The sequence below is a fragment of the Bos mutus genome, chromosome 8 (assembly GCF_027580195.1).
Source record: "Bos mutus isolate GX-2022 chromosome 8, NWIPB_WYAK_1.1, whole genome shotgun sequence".
Classification (NCBI taxonomy): domain Eukaryota; kingdom Metazoa; phylum Chordata; class Mammalia; order Artiodactyla; family Bovidae; genus Bos; species Bos mutus.
Window position 1 is genome coordinate 53,042,506 of NC_091624.1, and position 19,249 is coordinate 53,061,754.

Consider the following 19,249-nt stretch of genomic DNA (forward strand, 5'->3'; position numbering starts at 1 on the left):
CCCCGAGCACACCCACCCTCCCCTCCTCGCGCGGCTGCGGCGCGTGCGCCCGCGCGAGACGACCTCCGCGGGCTGAGGGGCGCGCGCCCCGCCCCGCCCTCCGGCGCTGAGACGCGCGGCCCTCGCGCCTCAGCCGGCGACCGCGCGCGGGAATGAGGCGCCGAGGGATGGCGGGAGGGCCGCGGCTCCACCTGGGTTCCTCAGCCCGACCCGACGAGCCGTGGGTCCGGGTGCCAGTGTTCGCCCTCCACCAGCGCCAGACTCTGCGGCGCCCGGACTGCGGCAGCCCGGACGCCCGCGGCAAGGTCAGTGCCCGTCGGAGAAGGCGGCCCGGGAGGGGGCTCCGCGGGGAATGCGGCCGCTCCCAGTCCCGCCCGCGCAGTGGCTAAGCCGAAGCGTCCTGCCGCCCGCACCTGCCTGGGGAGGTGAGAATGACTCAACCAGCGGCCTCGCCGGGCTCTATCTTTCCTGCCGAGGGCAGCTGCCCATTCAGGTCTCCGAGCCCACGACCCCTGGCATCAGGGCACTCACCTTCGCAGTACCCTATGGCGAAGGGTCCAAATGAGCTTTCACAAAGTGCTCGACTGGCCCAACTCTCAGTGAGCTGTTTCCTGAGATTATTGGCCTTTCATTTCCAGCAGCAAAGTAATGTACTTTAATGTAACCCAGTTTTTGCTGCAGCAACCTCATACCTCAGACTGTTTGAATAGACAGCTTGTCAGGAGGCCAGCAGTTCTGACGTGCTTCACCAAACACCACTCTCTGAAGCGGGCAAGGAAAAAACCGAGTCATAAAGCCCCTAGCACTAATTGTAGAGAAATAACTGAAAATATGCAAATGAAACGCCAAAACTTTTTATCTAAATTGTGTTTACATTTTTACCTACGTTCATTTTCTTGTGCATTCACTCCCTACGTCTCAAATACAATTAACGTTTTTTGAACATCTAGTGTTTGTTTCGTTCTGTTATGTACTGTAGGAGACCCTCCAAAAAAGAATTCAGTTTGTTCTTAATGTCATGAAACTTACCAATAGGGAATATAAGATAAATATTTAAAGTGGGTAACCAACAAGGACCTACTGTAGAGCACAGGCAACTCTGCTCAATATTATGTAACAACCTAAATGGGAAAAGAACTTGAAAAAGGATACATGTATAAATGGATCACTTCGCAGTACACCTGAAACTAACACATCATTGTTAATCAACCATCAGATCAGATCAGTCGCTCAGTCTTGTCCGACTCTTTGCCCGACTCTTTGCGACCCCATGAATCGCAGCAGGCCAGGCCTCCCTGTCCATCACCAACTCCCGGAATTCACTCAGACTCACATCCATCGAGTCAGTGATGCCATCCAGCCATCTCATCCTCTGTCGTCCCCTTCTCCTCCTGCCCCCAATCCCTCCCAGCATCAGAGTCTTTTCCAATGAGTCAACTCTTCGCATGAGGTGGCCAAAGTACTGGAGTTTCAGCTTTAGCATCATTCCTTCCAAAGAAATCCCAGGGCTGATCTCCTTCAGAATGGACTGGTTGGATCTCCTTGCAGTCCAAGGGACTCTCAAGAGTCTTCTCCAACACCACAGTTCCAAAGCATCCATTCTTCGGTGCTCAGCCTTCTTCACAGTCCAACTCTCCCATCCATACATGACCACGGGAAAAACCATACTCCAGTATAAAGTAAAAAGTTAAGAAAGGGCTACATATTGCTATGACTTTTCAGCAAAGTGCCAGATACTATTCTAAACTCTTTAAATATATTAAATCATTAATTTTCACACCATCCCTTTGAGATTCTGTATTGTTTCTACCTTTTACTGGTGATGAAAATGAGGCACAAATATGTTAAATAACTTTCTTAAGGTCCCATAGCTAATATGTGGTAGAAGTGAGATTGAAATCCAGGTATTCTGACATCAGACCCCAAATTCCTAACCATTTAGCTGTACTGCCACTAAGAAAGAACTGGCTGCTAATCATTAATATACAGAATTCTAAAATTAGTACTTGTTTCTCTTTTTTTTTTGCTTGGTAACATGAAAGAGAAGAGAGCTTTACATATAGTCTAGGGGTCCCAAGCCTTCTTTAGAATTACACTGTAATAGTGATTTCACAGATAGGGTTCTCTGAACAGTTTTCAGTAAGTGTTTTATTTCTAGGCAGTTCGACAGGCTTAAATGGAAGATGAGGCTGTAATAGTATCACTATATAAATCTTTGTTGGTTCATTCCTTCCTTCATTTAAGAAAAAAAGTGTCTCAAGCTGAGAACTAGAAGGGGTGTAAATTAGAGTAAGACACAGTTCTTTCTTTCAAGGAGATGTGATCTCACAGAGGAAACAGATAATTGACAGAGAACCATCATGCAAAACAAAAAATGAGATGTGCTCAGTAGAGGAATGAAATGCAGTGAAAGTTCCAAGGATTAGCGGGACAGATTACCTTGTGAATGGAGGTGCTTGGGTTAAGGAAAACACTTGTGTATTTCCTTCAGTTACTTCAGTCCTGTCCGACTCTTTGAGATCTTATGGACTGTAGCCTGCCAGGCTCCTCTGTCCATGGGATTCTCTAGGCAAGAATACTGAAGTGGGTTGCCATTTCTTTCTCCAGGGGATCTTCCCAACCCTGGGATGGAGCCCTCATTTCTTATGTCTCCTGCGTTGGCAGGTGGGTTCTTTACCACTAGTGCCCCCTGGAAAACTCATAATTTTCATTTAACTTACTGTTGATATTAAAGTATTACAGACAGTATAAAAGTTTATAAAATTCCTTTATTTTTAAAAGAAAATTACATGTAGAAAGGAAAAAAAAAGGAGAACAATTACATGCAAAGTTCTCATACTCGGAAGAGACAACTTTTTGTTATGTTGCAAGACTTATTTAGAGAAAGGAGAGCACATTGGTGAGCACAAACATTTTGAAGATGTTTACCTTATCTCTGAAGTGGGGGGCACAGGATAGAATGACGATGCACAAGGTAAGATTTTCAAGGTCAAAGGAATAGCAAAAGGAAAGCAAGGTGGGATTGAACAAGGTAGGTCTAGAGGCAGCCAGGACTCTGAGCAGGGTCAGAGGTTGCTGTGGAGTAGCCTGTACCACACAGACCTACTCTTGCAAGATAGAGATGGTGTTTTAACTTTATGTGAGTATGTGAGATATCCTTTAATTATGGCAAACATATGCCGCAAGTATTCTGGGATGGTATGATTTCAAATATTTGATTCCATTATGGCCACAAGTTCTTGTCAATGAGATTGACAAATACGGTCATCATATTCATGTTATTATCTAGAAAGTAGAGATCACTGTATGTTCAGCAAATGTTTAATAAATAAAGAGTTGCAAAAGTCGGAAAGGGGCTATTTGATAAGGAAGGAACTCAAAATACTCAGATGCTTTAATGTGTTAGGTAATAGGAAATACCTATAAGTTTTTGAGCAGGAAGTAGCATGTTAAAGACCACCCCACGCATTTAGAGGTACTGTCTTTTAGATAAGGGACTGGGTGAGAGTGCATATGACCTTGTCATTAGTTTAAATGAAATTTTGAAATATAAACATGAGAATAAGGGTAATTTCTCCTTAGTTGTAGATAAAAACCTGTTGGAATATTAAAGAGACTGGTGGGAGAGGAGGAAGTGATGAGAATGCCACTGAACAATTTTTGTCCTTTCTATATCCTGTTGGTGACTTCCAGTGGAAGAGGGTTGTTGTTAGTTGCTCAGTAGTGTCTGACTCTTTGCAACCCACAGACTGCAGCATGCCAGGTTTCCTGGTCCTTCACCATCTCCTGGAGCTTGCTCAAACTCATGTTATTGACTTGGTGATGCCATCCAACCATCTCATCCTCTGTCGCCCCCTTTTCCTCCTGCCTTCTGCCTTTCTCAGCATCAGGGTCTTTTCCAATGAGTTGGCTCTTTGCATCAGGTGGCCAAAGTATTGGAGCTTCAGTTTCAGCATCAGTCCTTCCAATGAATAGTCAAGGTTGATTTCCTTTAGGATTGATTGGTTTGATCTCCTTGTATTTTTTGTTTTTTTTTCACGACTGATCTCCTTGTAGTCCAAGGGGACTGCAAGAATCCCCTCCAAGATCTCTTCAAGAATCTCCTCCAACACCACAGTTCAAAAGCATCAATTCTTCAGCACTCAGCCTTCTTCATGGTCCAACTCTCACATCCATACATGACTACTCTAAAAGCCGTAGCTTTGACTAGATGGGCCTTTGTTGACAAAAATAATGTCTCTGCTTTTTATTATGCTGTCTAGGTTTGTCATAGCTTTTCTTCCAAGGAGCAAGAGTCTTTTAATTCATGGCTACAGTCACCATCTGCAGTGATTTGTTATTCAGCATTAAGTATGTTAATTGTAGGTTTTGTGTAGAAGTTCTTTATCATTTTAAGGAAGCCTCTAGGAGCTGAGGATAGCCTCCAGCCAATAGCCAGCAAGAATTCAGGGCCTTCAGCCTTATACCCACAGGAAATAAATTTTGCCAATAGTCTGAGTGAGCTTGGAAGTGTATTCTTTTTTTTTTTAACTAATTTTTATTGGAATCTAGTTGGTTTACAATGTTGTGTTAGTTTCTGCTGTACAGCAAAGTGAATCAGTTATAGGTATACATATATCCACTCTTTTTTAGATTCTACTCCCATATAGGTCACTACAGAGTATTGAGTAGAGTTCCCTGTGCTATAAGGTTAGTTCTTATTAGTTATCTATTTTATGTGTAGTAGTATGTATGTGTCAATCCCAGTCTCTCAATTTATCCTCCCCCTCATTTCCCTCTTGGTAACCATAAGTTTTTTTTCTACATCTGTGACTATATTTCTGTTTTGTAAATTTATACCATTTTTTTTTAAGATTCTACAAATAAGCGATATCATATGATATCTGTCTTTGTCTGACTTAGGGAGTATGCTTTTCCTTGATGGTATTAGTCTTCTATTGCTGTATCAGATTTTTACAAACTCAGTGGCTTGAAACAATACAAATTTATTATCTCATAATTCTGAGGATGAATCCAAAATGAATCTTGTGGGGCTAAACATCGAGGTCAGCAGGGCTATATTCCTTCTGAAGGATATGGGGAAGAATCCATTCCTTGCCTTTTCCAGCTTCTGGAGGCCATGTATATCCTTTGGCTTCTGGCTTCTTCCTTCGTCTTCAAAACCAGCAATGGCTAGACAATTCTTTCTCATACTGCATTATTCTGACTTCTTATTTCATTGTCACAGCTCCTTCTCTAACTCACCTGCATGCCTTTTTCTCTTATATAGACCTTTGTGATTACATTGGGCCAACCCAGATAATCCAGTATAATCTCCAGTTTAAGACCCTTAATTTAATCACACCTGCAAAGCTGCTTTGCACGTTCAGTTCAGTTCAGTCACTCAGTCTTGTCCAGCTCTTTGCGACCCTGTGGACTGCAGCACGCGCCAGGCTTCCCGGTCCATCACCAACTCCTGGAAATTACTCAAACTCATGTCCATCGAGTTGGTGATGCCATCCAACCATCTCATCCACTGCTCTCCCCTTGTCCTCCACCTTCAATCTTTCCCAGCATCAGGGTCTTTTCAGATGAATCAGTTCTTCACATGAGGTAGCCAAAGTATTGGTGTTTTAGCTTCAACATCAGTCCTTCCAATGAATACTCAGGACTGATTTCCTTTAGGATGGACTTGTTGGATATCCTTGCAGTCCAAGGGACTCTCAAGGGTCTTCTCCAACACCGCAGTTCAAAAGCATCAATTCTTCTGTGCTCAGCTTTCTTTATAGTCCAACTCTCACATCCATACATGACTACTGGAAAAACCATATCTTTGACTAAATGGACCTTTGTTGGCAAAGTAATGTCTCTGCTCTTTAATATGCTATCTAGGTTGGTCATAGCTTTTCTTCCAAGGAGCAAGCATCTTTTAATTTCATGGCTGCAGTCACCAACTATAGTGATTTTTGAGCCCAAGAAAATAAAGTCTCTCACTGTTTCCATTATTTGCCATGACGTGATGGGACCAGATGCCATGATCTAAGTTTTCTAAATGTGGAGTTTTAAACCAACTTTTTCACTCTTCTCTTTCACTTTCATCAAGGGGCTCTTTAGTTCTTCTTCACTTTCTGACATAAGGGTGGTGTCATCTGCATATCTGAGGTTATTGATATTTCTCCCAGAAATCTTGATTCCAGCTTTTGCTTCATCCAGCCCAGCATTTCTCATGATGTGCTCTGCATATAAGTTAAATTAAGTAAGGTGACAATATACAGCCTTGACATACTCCATTCCTGATTTGGAACCAGTCTGTTGTTCCGTGTCCAGTTCTAACTGTTGCTTCTTGACCTGCATACAGATTTCTCAGGAGGCAGATCAGGGGGTCTGGTATTGCCATCTCTTTAAGAATTTTCCATAGTTGTTGTGATCCACACAGTCAAAGGCTTTGGCATAGTCAATAAAGCAGAAGTAGATGTTTTTCTGGAACTCTCATGCTTTTTCAATGATTCAACGAATGTTGGAAATTTGATCTTTGGTTCCTCTGCCTTTTCTAAATCCAGCCTGAATATCTTTAAGATCTCAGTTCATGTACTGTTGAAGCCTGGCTTGGAGAATTTTGAGTGCAATTATGTGGTAGTTTGAACATTTTTTGGCATTGCCTTTCTTTGGGATTGAAATGAAAACTGACATTTTCCAGTCTTGTGGCCACTGCTGAGTTTTCCAAATTTACTGGCATATTGAGTGAAGCACTTTCACAGCATCATCTTTTAGGATTTGTAATTGCTCAACTGGATTTCCATCACTTCCACTAGCTTTGTTTGTAGTGCTTTCTAAGGCCCACTTGACTTCACAATCCAGGATGTCTGGCTCTAGGTGAGTGATCACACCATCATGGTTATCTGGGTCATGAAGATCTTTTTGTATAGTTCTTGTGTATGTTCTTGCCACCTCTTCTTAATATCTTCTGCTTCTGTTGGATCCATACCATTTCTGTTCTTAATTATGCAGATCAGGAAGCAACAATTAGAACTGAACATGGAACAATGGACTGATTCCAAATAGGAAAAGGAGTACATCAAGGCTGTGTATCATCACCCTGCTTATTTAACTGCTTCATTGTATACTCCAAGGCCAAATTTGCCTGTTACTCCAGGTATGTCTTGAGTTCCTACTTTTGCATCCATCCCCCTATAATGAAAAGGATATATTTTGGGGGTGTTCGTTTTAGAACGTCTCGTAGGTCTTCAAAGAACCGTTCAACATCAGCTTCTATAGCATTACTGGTCAGGGCCGAGACTTGGATTACTGCAATATTGAACGGGTAGCCTTGGAAATGACCAGAGATTATTCTGTTGTTTTTGAGATTGCATCCAACTACTGCATTTTGGATTCTTTTGTTGACTATGATGGCTACCTTTTTTCTTCTAAGGGATTCTTGCCCGCAGTAGTAGATATAATGGTCATCTGAGTTACATTCACCCATTCCAGTCCATTTTAGTTCACTGATTCCTAAAATTTCGATGTTCACTCTTGTCATCTCCTGTTTGACCACTTTCAATTTGCCTTGATTCATGGACCTAACATTCCAGGTTCATATGCAGTGTTGCTCTTTACAGCATTGGACTTTACTTCCATCACCAGTCACATTCACAACTGGGTGTTGTTTTTGCTTTGGCTCCATCTTTTCGTTCTTTCTGGTGCTATTTCTCCACTGATCTCCAGGAACATATTGGGCTGACCTGGGGAATTCATCTTTCAGTGTCCCATCTTTTTGCCTTTTCATACTGTTCATGGGGTTCTCAGGGCAAGAATACTGAAGTGGTTTGCCATTCCCTTCTCCAGTGGACCACATTTTGTCAGAACTCTCCACCATGACTTGTCTGTCTTGGGTGGCCCTACATGGCATGGCTAATAGTTTCATTGAGTTAGACAAGGCTGTCGTCTATGTGATCAGTTTGATTAGTTTTCTGTGATTGTGGTTTTCATTCTGTTGGGCCTCTGATGAATAAGGATAAGAAGTTTAAGCTTTGCATGTAAGATAACCTATTTACAGATTCTAGGGATTAGGATCCCAGAATTAGGTTGGTGTATTTCAGAGATCATTATTCTACCTGTTAACCAGTCAAACCTCCATTTGAAAACACAGCCCAACCAACACCTTGATTGCAGCCTCTTGAGACCCTAAATATAACATGTTGCTAAACCATGTGGGGACTTTGAAAAATGTGAGATAATAAATGTGTTATTTTAAACCACTATGCTTATGGTAGTTTGTTAAAGAACATAGAAAACTAATACAATGGGCAGATTGTTCATAATATTTCCTTATCCTTTTTAACATCTGTAGTTCCTGTAGTGGTGTCCCTTGTTTTATTCCAGATAATGGGAGTTTGTTTTGTTGTTTTTTTTAATCCCTTTGGTCAGTTTGTCTAGAGATTTGTCAATTTTATTAATCATTTCAAAAAATCAACTTTTGTTTTAACCGATTTTCTCTATTGTTTTTCTATTTGTAATTTTATCAAACTTGAATCTTATTTTTACTATTTTCTTCCTTTTGTTTTCTTTGGATTTGGTTTGTTTTTCTTTTTTTTAGTTTAAAGGTGGAATCTTAAAAGTTTTGTCTGAGATCTTTCTTCTGTCTTCAATGTTTTTAAATTGAGATATAACTCACATACCATAAAATTCAACCTCTTTATATAATTCAGTGGTTTTCAGTATATTCACAGTGTCGTACAATGCTTACCAATATCTGATTTCAGAACATTCTTTTTTACTAATATAAATATCCCCAAACTTTAATATGTCATATTTTCATTTTCATTCAATTAAAAAATATTTTGTCATTTCTCTTAAGACTTAGGCTGTGCCTCTTCACAGTCCAACTTTCACATCCATACATGACCACAGGAAAAACCATAGCCCTGACTAGACGGACCTTTGTTGGCAAAGTAATGTCTCTGCTTTTGAATATGCTATCTAGGTTGGTCATAACTTTCCTTCCAAGGAGTAAGCGTCTTTTAATTTCATGGCTGCAGTCACCATCTGCAGTGATTTTGGAGCCCCAAAAAATAAAGTCTGACACTGTTAAAAAAAAAAAAAAAAGACTTAGGCTGTGGTACATGGGTTATTTGTAGTATCTTTAGTTTCCAATTATCTTAGGATATCCCTCTGTGTCTTTCTGTCATTGATTTCTATTATATTTCATTATGGTTCAAGAATATATTCTGTATGACTTCATAGCTTTTAGATTCATTAACTTTTATTTTATGGCCTAGAAATATGGTCTACCTTGGTGAATCTTTCATGGATACTTTAAAAGAATTTTGTTAGCTGAGGTACTCTATGAATGTCAGTTAGGTCAAATTGGTTGACAGTATTGTTCAGGTCTTTTATATCTCTGTGATTTTCTATTTGCTTGTTCTATTGATTACTGAGAGAGTAGTGTTTACTTGTGAATTTGACTTTTAGTAATACTAGTTTTTTGGAGAAGGCAATGGCACCCCACTCCAGGACTCTTGCCTGGAAAATCCCATGGGCGGAGGAGCCTGGTGGGCTGCAGTCCATGGGGTCGCTAAGAGTCGGACACGACTGAGTGACTTCACTTTCACTTTTCACTTTCATGCATTGGAGAAGGAAATGGCAACCCACTCCAGTGTTCTTGCCTGGAGAATCCCAGGGACGGGGGAGCCTGGTGGGCTGCCGTTTATGGGGTCGCACAGAGTCGGACACGACTGAAGTGACTTAGCAGCTTAGCAATACTACTTTTTGCTTTGTGTATTTTGAGTACCAGTTGTTAGTGCATATACATTTAGCATTGTGATGCTGCCTTTGTGAATTAACTCTTTTATCATTATGAAATGTAGCTCTTTATTCGTGGTAGTGGTCCTTGTTCTGAGGTTTACTTTATGTGACATTAGTATAGCCACATTAGTTTTCTTTTTATAGGTACAATTTTTTTTAACTTAAAATTTTTATTTATTTATTTATTTTTGGTTGCTCTGGGTCTTCGTTGCAGTTCATGGGCTTTCTTTAGTTGTGGCGAGTGGGGGCTACTCTCTAGTTGCAGTGTGTGGGCTTCTTACTGCAGTATCTTCTTTTGTGTGTGCAGCACAGGCTCTGGGTTGTATGGACTTAAGTAGTTGTGGAATATGGACTCAGTAGTTGTGGTGCAGAGGCTTAGTTGCCCTATGGCATATGGGATGTTAGTTCCTGGATCAGGAATCAAACGAGTGACCCTGTAGAACTCGTGTTCCCTGCGTTGACACTTAACCACTGAACCACCAGGGAAGTCACTACTTTCGTTTTGTTTTGATTAGCGTTTCCATGGTATTTATATTTTCATCTTTTAACTTTTTATTTATGTATATCTTATTATTTAAAGTGGATTTCTTATAGATAGCATATGTGCGAGCTTAGTCACTTAGTCTGTGTCCGACTCTTTGTGACCCCATGTACTGAAGCCCTGCCTGGTTCCTCTGTCCGTGGGGATTTCCAGGCAAGAATACTGGAGTGAGTTGCCATTTCTTTCTCCAGGGGTTCTTCCCAACCCAGGGATCGAACCCAGGTCTCCCGCATAGTAGGCAGATTCTTTACCATCTGAGCCACCAGGGCAGTTGGTTACTATTTTTATCCAATCTGACAAAGTCTTTTGTTCAGTGATGTGTTTATACAACTTATATTGAACATAATTGTTGATGTGTGGATTTAGGTCTCTTCCTTTCCTTATGTTCCGGAGAAGGCAGTGGCACCCCACTCCAGTACTCTTGCCTGGAAAATCCCATGGACGGAGGAGCCTGGTAGGCTGCAGTCCATGGGGTCGCTAAGAGTCGGACACGACTGAGCGACTTCACTTTCTCTTTTCACTTTCATGCATTGGAGAAGGAAATGGCAACCCACTCCAGTGTTCTTGCCTGGAGAATCCCAGGGACGGGGAAGCCTGGTGGGCTGCCGTCTATGGGGTCACACAGAGTCGGACACGACTGAAGTGACTTAGCATTAGCATTTCCTTATGTTCTGTACTCAATCATTCTGCAATTGTTTTTAACATCTTTATTGGGAATTTGAATACCATAGAATTTACTTAAGTGTATGATTAAATGATTTTGAATTGTAGTTTTGTATAACCACCACCAGAGTTCAATTTTAGAATAGTTTTACCACCACAGAAAGATCCCTCCTGCCAGTTTGAAGTTACCACCCCCAGTTCAGTTCAGCTGCTCAGTCGTGTCCGACTCTTTGTGACTTCATGAACCACAGCACGCCAGGCCTCCCTGTCTATCACCAACTCCCAGAGTTTACAGAAACTCATGTGCATTGAGTTGGTTATGCCATCCAACCATCTCGTCCTCTGTCGTCCCCTTCTCCTCCTGCCCTCAATCTTTGCCAGCATCAGGGTCTTTTCAAATGAGTCAGCTCTTCGCATCAGGTGGCCAAAGTATTGGAGTTTCAGCCTCAACATCAGTCCTTTCAGTGAACACCCAGGACTGATCTCCTTTAGGATGGACTGGTTGGATCTGCTTGTAGTCCAAGGGACTCTCAAGGGTCTTCTCCAACACCACAGTTCAAAAGCATCAATTCTGCGCTCAGCTTTCTTTATAGTTCAACTCTCACATCCATACATGACTACTGGAAAAACCATAGCCTTGACTAGATGGATCTTTGTTGACAAAGTAATGTCTCTGGTTTTTAATATGCTGTCTAGGTTGGTCATAACTTTCCTTCCAAAGAGTAAGCGCCTTTTAATTTCATGGCTGCAGTCACCATCTGCAGTGATTTTGGAGCCCGGAAAAATAAAGTCAGCCACTGTTTCCCCATCTATTTGCCGTGAAATGACCGGACCAGATGCCCTGATCTTAGTTTTCTGAGTGTTGAGCTTTAAGCCAACTTTTCTTTCTCCTCTTTCACTTTCATCAAGAGGCTCTTTAGCTCTTCTTCACTTTCTGCCATAAGGGTGGTATCATCTGCGTATCTGAGGTTATTGATATTTCTCCCGGCAGTCTTGATCCCAGCTTGTGCTTCTTTCAGCCCAGCGTTTCTCATGATGTACTCTGCATATAAATTAAGTAAGCAGGGTGACGATATACAGCCTTGACGTACTCCTTTTCCTATTTGGAACCAGTCTGTTGTTTCATGTCCAGTTCTAATTGTTGCTTCCTGACCTCCATACAGGTTTCTCAAGAGGCAGGTCAGGTGGTCTGGTATTCCCATCTCTTGAAGAATTTTCCACGGTTTATTGTGATCCACACAGTCAAAGGCTTTGGCATAGTCAATAAAGCAGAAATAGATGTTTTTCTGGAACTCTCTTGCTTTTTTGATGATCCAGCAGATGTTGGCAATTTGATCTGTGGTTCCTCTTCCTTTTCTAAAAGCAGCTTGAACATCTGGAAGTTCACGGTTCACATATTGCTGAAGCCTGGCTTGGAGAATTTTGAGCATTACTTTACTAGCATGTGAGATGAGTGCAATTGTGTGGTAGTTTGAGCATTCTTTGGAATTGGAGTGAAAACTGACCTTTTCCTTTCCTGTGGCCACTGCTGAGTTTTCCAAATTTGCTGTCATATTGTGCAGCACTTTCACCACATCATCTTTCAGGATTTGAAATAGCTCAACTGGAATTCCATCACCTCCACTAGCTTTGTTCATGGTGATGCTTCCTAAAACCCACGACTTCACATTCCAGGATATCTGGCTCTAGGTGAGTGATCACACCTTTGTGATTATCTGGGTTGTGGAGATCTTTTTTGTACACGTCTTCTGTGTATTCTTGCCACCTCTTCTTAATATCTTCTGCTTCTGTTAGATCCATACCATTTCTGTTCTTTGTTGAGCCCATCTTTGCATGAAATGTTCCCTTGATAGCTCTAATTTTCTTGAAGAGATCTCTAGTCTTTCCCATTCTATTATTTTCCTCTATTTTTTTGCACTGATCACTTAGGAAGGCTTTCTTATTTCTCCTTGCTATTCTTTGGAACTCTGCATTCAAATGGGTATATCTTTCCTTTTCTCCTTTGCTTTTTGCTTCTCTTCTTTTCACAGCTATTTGTAAGGCCTCCTCAGACAGCCATTTTTCTTTTTTTGTTTTCTTTTTCTTGGGGATGGTCTTGATCCTCCTGTACAATGTCACGAACTTCTGTCCATAGTTCATCAGGTACTCTGTCTATCAGATCTAGTCCCTTAAGTCTATTTCTCACTTCCACTGAATAATCTTAAGGGAGTTGATTTAGGCCATACCTGAATGGTCTAGTGGTTTCCCCCACTTTCTTCAATTTAAGTCTGAATTTGGCAATAAGGAGTTCATGATCTGAGCCACAGTCAGCTCCCAGTCTTCTTTTTGCTGACTGTTTAGAGCTGCTCCATCTTTGGCTGCAAAGAATATAATCAATCTGATTTACTACCCCCAGTCAACTACAAATCTGCCTTCTGTCTGTTACCTTTTCTGAACATTTGATATAATAGAATTGATATAATGTAATTATGTAATATATGACGTTTTATACTTGGCTTTTTAAATTTAGCATGTTTTGGAGGTTCATGCATGTTGTAACATATCACTTCTTTCCTTTTTATTTTCTAGTAATCAATTGCATATACCCTATTTTTTGTTTAACTATTCACCAGCAAATGGAAGTTGGTTTATTTCAGGGTTTTGGCTATTATGAATATAATGCTGCTATGAACATTTACATACAGTCTTTGTGTAGACATATATTTTCATTTCTCCTAGATAGATACCTAGGAGTGGAATTACTAGAACATAAGAAGCGACTTAGCAGCAGCAGCAAGATACATAAGATACCTGGGTTCGATCGCTGGGTTAGGAAGATCCCCTGGAGAAGGGAATGGCTATCCACTCCAGTATTCTGGCCTGGAGAATTCCATGGGCTCTATATTCCATTGAGTTGCAAAGAGTCGGACACGACTGAGCGACTTGCACCCCAGGATATATTTATTTTTAAGTTTTAAAGAAACTGCAAACTCTTTTCTTAGGTGGCTATACCATTCTCCCCAGCAATGTTTGAGGATTCCACTTTATCTGCATATTCTCCAACACTTTTTGTTGTCTTTTTGACTATAGACATTTTAATAGATGGTAAGTGGTGTCTTATTGTGGTTTTAACTTTAATTTTCCTAATTACTAAAGATGTTGAGAATTCTTTCATGTAGTTATTGGCCATATATATACATCTTCTAAAATGTAAAACAAAATCTTTTGCCCATTTTAAAATTGTGTTGTCCTCTTATTGAATTCTTTATATATTCTGGATACAGGTCCTTTATCAGGCATCTAATTTACAGATATTTTCTGTCAGACTGTGGCTTGTCTCTTCCTTGTTTTATTGCTTAACTTTTATTGTATAACTTTTGAATTTTGATTAAGTCCACTTTAGCAATATTTTCTCTTCTGAATTATATTTTTGGTGTTGTTATGGTATGCTTATGTTTTAGGAACTTTTTACCTGATCCATGGTTATGAAGGTTTTCTCCTATAAATTTTATAGCTTTACCTTGTTTATTTAGGTCTGTGGTCCAAGTTGAATTTTTGTGTATTATGTGAGGCAAGGATATTAACTCATCTTTTCCAATTTTCCAGCTATCCAATTGTCCCAGCACCATTTGTTGAAAAGACAGTTTATTCTTCATTACATTGCTTTGGTACCTTTGTCAAAAATAAGTTGGCTCTATGTGTAAGGATATATTTCTAGACTCTCAGTTCTGTTTTATTGATCTATGTCACTGTCATGCCAGTATCATGCTATTTCAATTACTGTTGCTTTATGTTAAGTTTTGAAATTAGAAAATTTAAGTTTGTTCTCTTTCAGTATGTTTTGTTTATTCTGTCCTTTGAATTTCCATATAAAATTTAGTATCAATTTGTCAGTTTCTGAAACAAGACAGCTTGTGTTTTAAAAGGAATTGCATTGAATCCATAGATTTAGAGAGAATTGATATATAATAATATTTAGTCTTCTGTGAACATGAAATGTCTCTCCATTTATTTAGATTTTTATCTCAGAAGTATTTTGTAGTTTCCTGTATATAGCTCTTGTATTTATTTTGTTTAATCCTAATAATTGTGTTTTTAATTTTTGGATTACTCCTTGCTGGTATTTAAAAACACAAATGATTTTTATATAATCTTGAATCTGGTGACCTTCTGAACTAATTAGTTCTATATATGAGTTTTTATATGTGTGTGTGGTTTTTTTTTTTTTTATTCCATGGTTTTTTAACATACAACATCATGTTATTAGGGAATGAAGACTGTTTTACATCTTCCTTCCCGATATACATGCCTTTTATTTCTTTTTGTTCCTTGTTGCAGTGGCTAGAATCATCAGTGCAATGTTGAACAGAAGTGGTGGGAGCAGACATTTCCTTGCTCTTGATTTTTAGGAGAAAATTATTCAATATTTCATAGTCTCCATAAAGACGATGTTATCCATGGGTTTTTCATAGATGCCATTTATCCTGTGTGCTGTGTGTGCTCATTCGCGTCTGACTCTTTGCAACCTCATGGACTGTAGACCCTCCAGGTTCTTCTGTCAATTCTCTGTCCATGGAGTTTTCCAGCAAGAATACTAGAGTGGGTTGCCATTTCCAGACCCAGGGATTGAATCTGTGTCTCTTGTATCTCCTGCATTGGCAGGCAGATTCTTTACCACTTCGCCCCTTGGAAAACTGACATTTATTGTTGTTGGTGTTTAGTTGTTAGGTAGTGTCCGACTCTTTGTGACCCCATGGACTGCAGCATGCCAGGCTTCCCTGTCCCTCACTGTCCCCTGATTTTGCTCAAACTCATGTCCATTGAGTTGATAATGCTGTCCAACCATCTCATCCCCTGTTGCCCCCTTCTCTTCTTGCCTTCAATCTTTCCCAGCATCAGGATCTTTTCCAGTAAGTCAGATTTTTGCATCAGGTGGCCAAAATACTGGAGCTTCACCTTCAGCCTCAGTCCTTCCAATGAATATTCAGGATTGATTTCCTTTAGAATTGACTGGTTTGATCTTGAAGTCCAAGGGACTCTGAAGAGTCTTCTCCAACACCATAATTCGAAAGCATCAATTCTTCAGCACTCAGCCTTATTTATGGTCCAACTCTCACATCTGTACATGGCTACTGGAAAAACCATAGCTTTGACTATATGGACCTTTGTTGGCAAAGTGATGTCTCTGCTTTTTAATACACTGTCTAGGTTTGTCATAGCTTTCCTTCCAAGAAGCAAGCATCTTTTAATTTCATGGCTGGAAATTCTCATCTCTTCTTAGTTTGTTGAAATTTTTTTTCATGAATTGTTTGGAGTTTGTTAAATGTTCTTTCTGTGTCTGTTAAGGAGATCATGTAGTTTTTTGTCCTTTATTCAGTTAATGGTGTGTGTGTGTGTGTGTGTGTTAGTTGCTCAGTCGTGTCCAACTCTTCAACTGTTTGTGATCCCATGGACTGTAGCCTGCCTGTCCATGGAATTTTCCAGGCAAGAATACTGGAGTGGGTAGTCATTCCCTTCTCCAGGAGATCTTCCATTCTCAGGGATCGAATCCAGGTCTCCTGCATTGCAGGCAGATTCTTTACCATCTGAGCCAGCAAGGAAGCCTGGCTTCCTTGTAATGATGGATATTACATTAATTAACTTTATGTATTAAATAAATCTCATATTTCTGAGATAAATCCCACCTGATCATGGTTTTTAATCCTTTTTATATTTTGCTGAATTCAGTTGCCTGTTATTTTGTTGAGAATTTTTATATTTATATTCATGAGGAAAGTTGGTTTATGATTTGTTTTTCTTTTGATGTCTTTGTCCAGTATTTCTGTCATGATAATGCTGAGTTAACAGAATGAGTTGGGATGTGATCTTTCCTCTACTATTTTCTGAAGAGTTTGGGAAAGATTGATATTATTTATTCTTTAAATTTTGATAGAATTCACATTTGAAAGTTTATCTGGGCCTTGGATTTTATTTGTTGAGAGATTTTAAATTATTTATTCAATTTCTTTACTTGATATGGATCCATTTGGACTTTCCATTTCCTCTTGAGTTATTTTTTTACAATATGTATCTTACTAGGAATTTGTGTGTTTTGTATAAATTGTCCAAGTTATTGTCATGAAGTTGTTTATAACATTCCTTTATAATTCTTTTAATTTCTCTAAGGTTGCTGATGATGTCTCTTTTATTTCTACTTTAGAAATTTGTTCTCCTTACCTCTTTTTGGTGAATCTACTTGATAGTTTATCAGTTCTGTTCTTTTGATTTTATTGATTTGCTTCATTGTTTTCTATTTTATTGATTTCTATTATGTCCCTTATTTCCTTTCTTGTGCTAGCTTTGGATTTAGTTTGCTCATTGTTTTCTATTTTCTTGAGTTTAAAACTTAGGGTGTTGATTTAGGATCATTCTTTTCCAGTACAAGCATTTACCTGTGCCTTTTCTCTTGCCTTCTCATCTCCTTAGAATGCTGCTGTAGTGACTCTTTTTTAAAAATTTTATTTATTTGTTTATTTTATTTTTGGCTGCACTGGATCTGTGTTGCTTTGCATGGGCTTTCTCTAGTTGTGATGAGCTGGGACAAGTCTTGGTTGCGGTGAATGGGCTTCTCATTTTGGTGGCTTCTCTTGTTGTGGATCACAGGCTCCAGAGCAAGGGATCAGGAGTTGTGGCACAGGGGTTTAGTTGCTCCAAGGCACGTGGAATCTTCCTGGACCAGAGATCAAACCCATGTCCCTTTCATTGACAGTAGGATTCTTATCCACTATAGGGAAGTCCTATAGTGACTCTTTTTTAATAATTGGCATTGAAACCTCCTTCCTGTGGTTTAGGAATCACCAGTTTTATGAGTCTTGAACTTTGCCAATGGGGCAACCAATGCTTAGCTGGACATCCAGTATCCAGTACTAGCATCCACTGACCATTTCCAGTATATAGTTTTCAGTACAGCAGCATTGGCAATTTTAGCTGAAGCATCCAGGGTTCAATGACAGCAGCACCAGCCTCTTCATTGGACTGGTTATGGTGTGATTTTGGCTATGTTTACTCTGTGAAGTATCCTTTTGTTTTCATCTGTTTTCTTATTTAATGGGTTAATGCTGGAATTTTTTTTTAATCAAAAAAATCTATTTATTTTTGGCTGTGCTGGGTCTTCCTTGCTGCTCAGGCTTTTCTCTTAGTTGTGGCGAGCGGGGGCTACTCTCTAGTTGCAGTGCACTGGCTTCTCTTGTTGCGGAGTACAGACTCTAGGTTTTGCAGGTTTCAGTAGTTGCAGCACATGGGCTTGGTAGTTGTGGCTCCCGGGCTCTAGAGCACAGGCTCAGTAGTTGTGGCATACGGGCTTAGTTGCTCAATGGCATGTGGGATCTTCCTGGATCAGGCAGGGAACCTGTGTCTCCTGCATTTGGCAGGTGGATTCTTCACCACTGAGTCACCAGGGAAGCCCTCTGTTTGTTTGTTTTTTTTTTCTGTTGTTATTAAAGCTTTATTCTGCTAAACACTATTGTTTTTGTTGTTGTTTAGTCCCTAAGTCATGTCTGACTCTTTTACATCCACCTGCTAGGCTCCTCTCTCCATGGGATTTCCCGGCAAGAATACTAGAGTGGGCTGCCATTTCCTTCTCCACCTCTATCTGTTTTTAAATCTAGGATCATCAGTCTTTCCAGGGATTTGCTGAACTACATAGTATTTTTTCAACAGACTCCTCTTCTAATTAAATCAGCCAAAGTTGTTTTCTGTTGATTGTTAGCCTGACTGCTGTATGCATGCTGCCTTATCTTGTCTCACAGTTTTGCTGTCTAAAACTTAACCTTATTTTAAAAGTTAGGCCAGATATTATATCCTTCACATCAGTTAGGTTAATACTTTTCCTTTGGGTTTACGTAGTACCCTGTGCTTATTCCTGTCATCATTTCTGCTATTTTCTAATCTCATTAATTGCTGGATTTCTGCATCTCTTACTAGACCATGAGTTTCTTAAGGACACAGACCATGTTTTATTCTCAGTGTTTCAAAGGCACAAACATAAATATTTGGTAGATATTTTTTATGCTCTGAAATTCTTTATTTGCCTCAAAACTGAATTATTTGCAGTGTTGGACTCATCAGTTATGCAGATCTGCTAAGGCCATGGAAGCCCACAGAAACCCTTGGTCATTCCTTACAGCTCAGTTGCTTAGTTTCCAGCAAATGAAATTTAGCTAATTTCTAGGATGAGTGGCCTGTTTCTAAGATATTAAAAAGGCAGTTTTCTCTCTTTGAGTATGTCTGAATATTTAGGAGATTAGT

The 19,249-nt window shown here is 39.9% G+C and overlaps 1 protein-coding gene across 9 annotated transcripts in view; it reads left to right on the plus strand.

Annotated features, from left to right (window-relative positions):
- SPATA31F3 (SPATA31 subfamily F member 3) overlaps positions 1-19,249 on the plus strand; it is a 102,991-nt gene that overhangs the window by 33,526 nt on the left and 50,216 nt on the right. For 3 of the 9 annotated variants that reach the window (XM_070375709.1, XM_070375708.1, XM_070375712.1), the window contains exon 2: positions 6,988-7,132. The exons of 3 other annotated variants lie outside the window; for them this stretch is intronic. Coding sequence is in view for 2 of the 6 variants with exons in the window: in XM_070375706.1 (XP_070231807.1) it covers positions 353-425 (73 nt within the window). In the remaining 4 variants the exon portion in view is untranslated. Of the gene's footprint in view, positions 1-110; positions 426-6,987; positions 7,133-19,249 lie in introns of those variants that run through there. 3 more of the 9 variants (XM_070375706.1, XM_070375705.1, XM_070375710.1) reach the window with 3 other exon arrangements.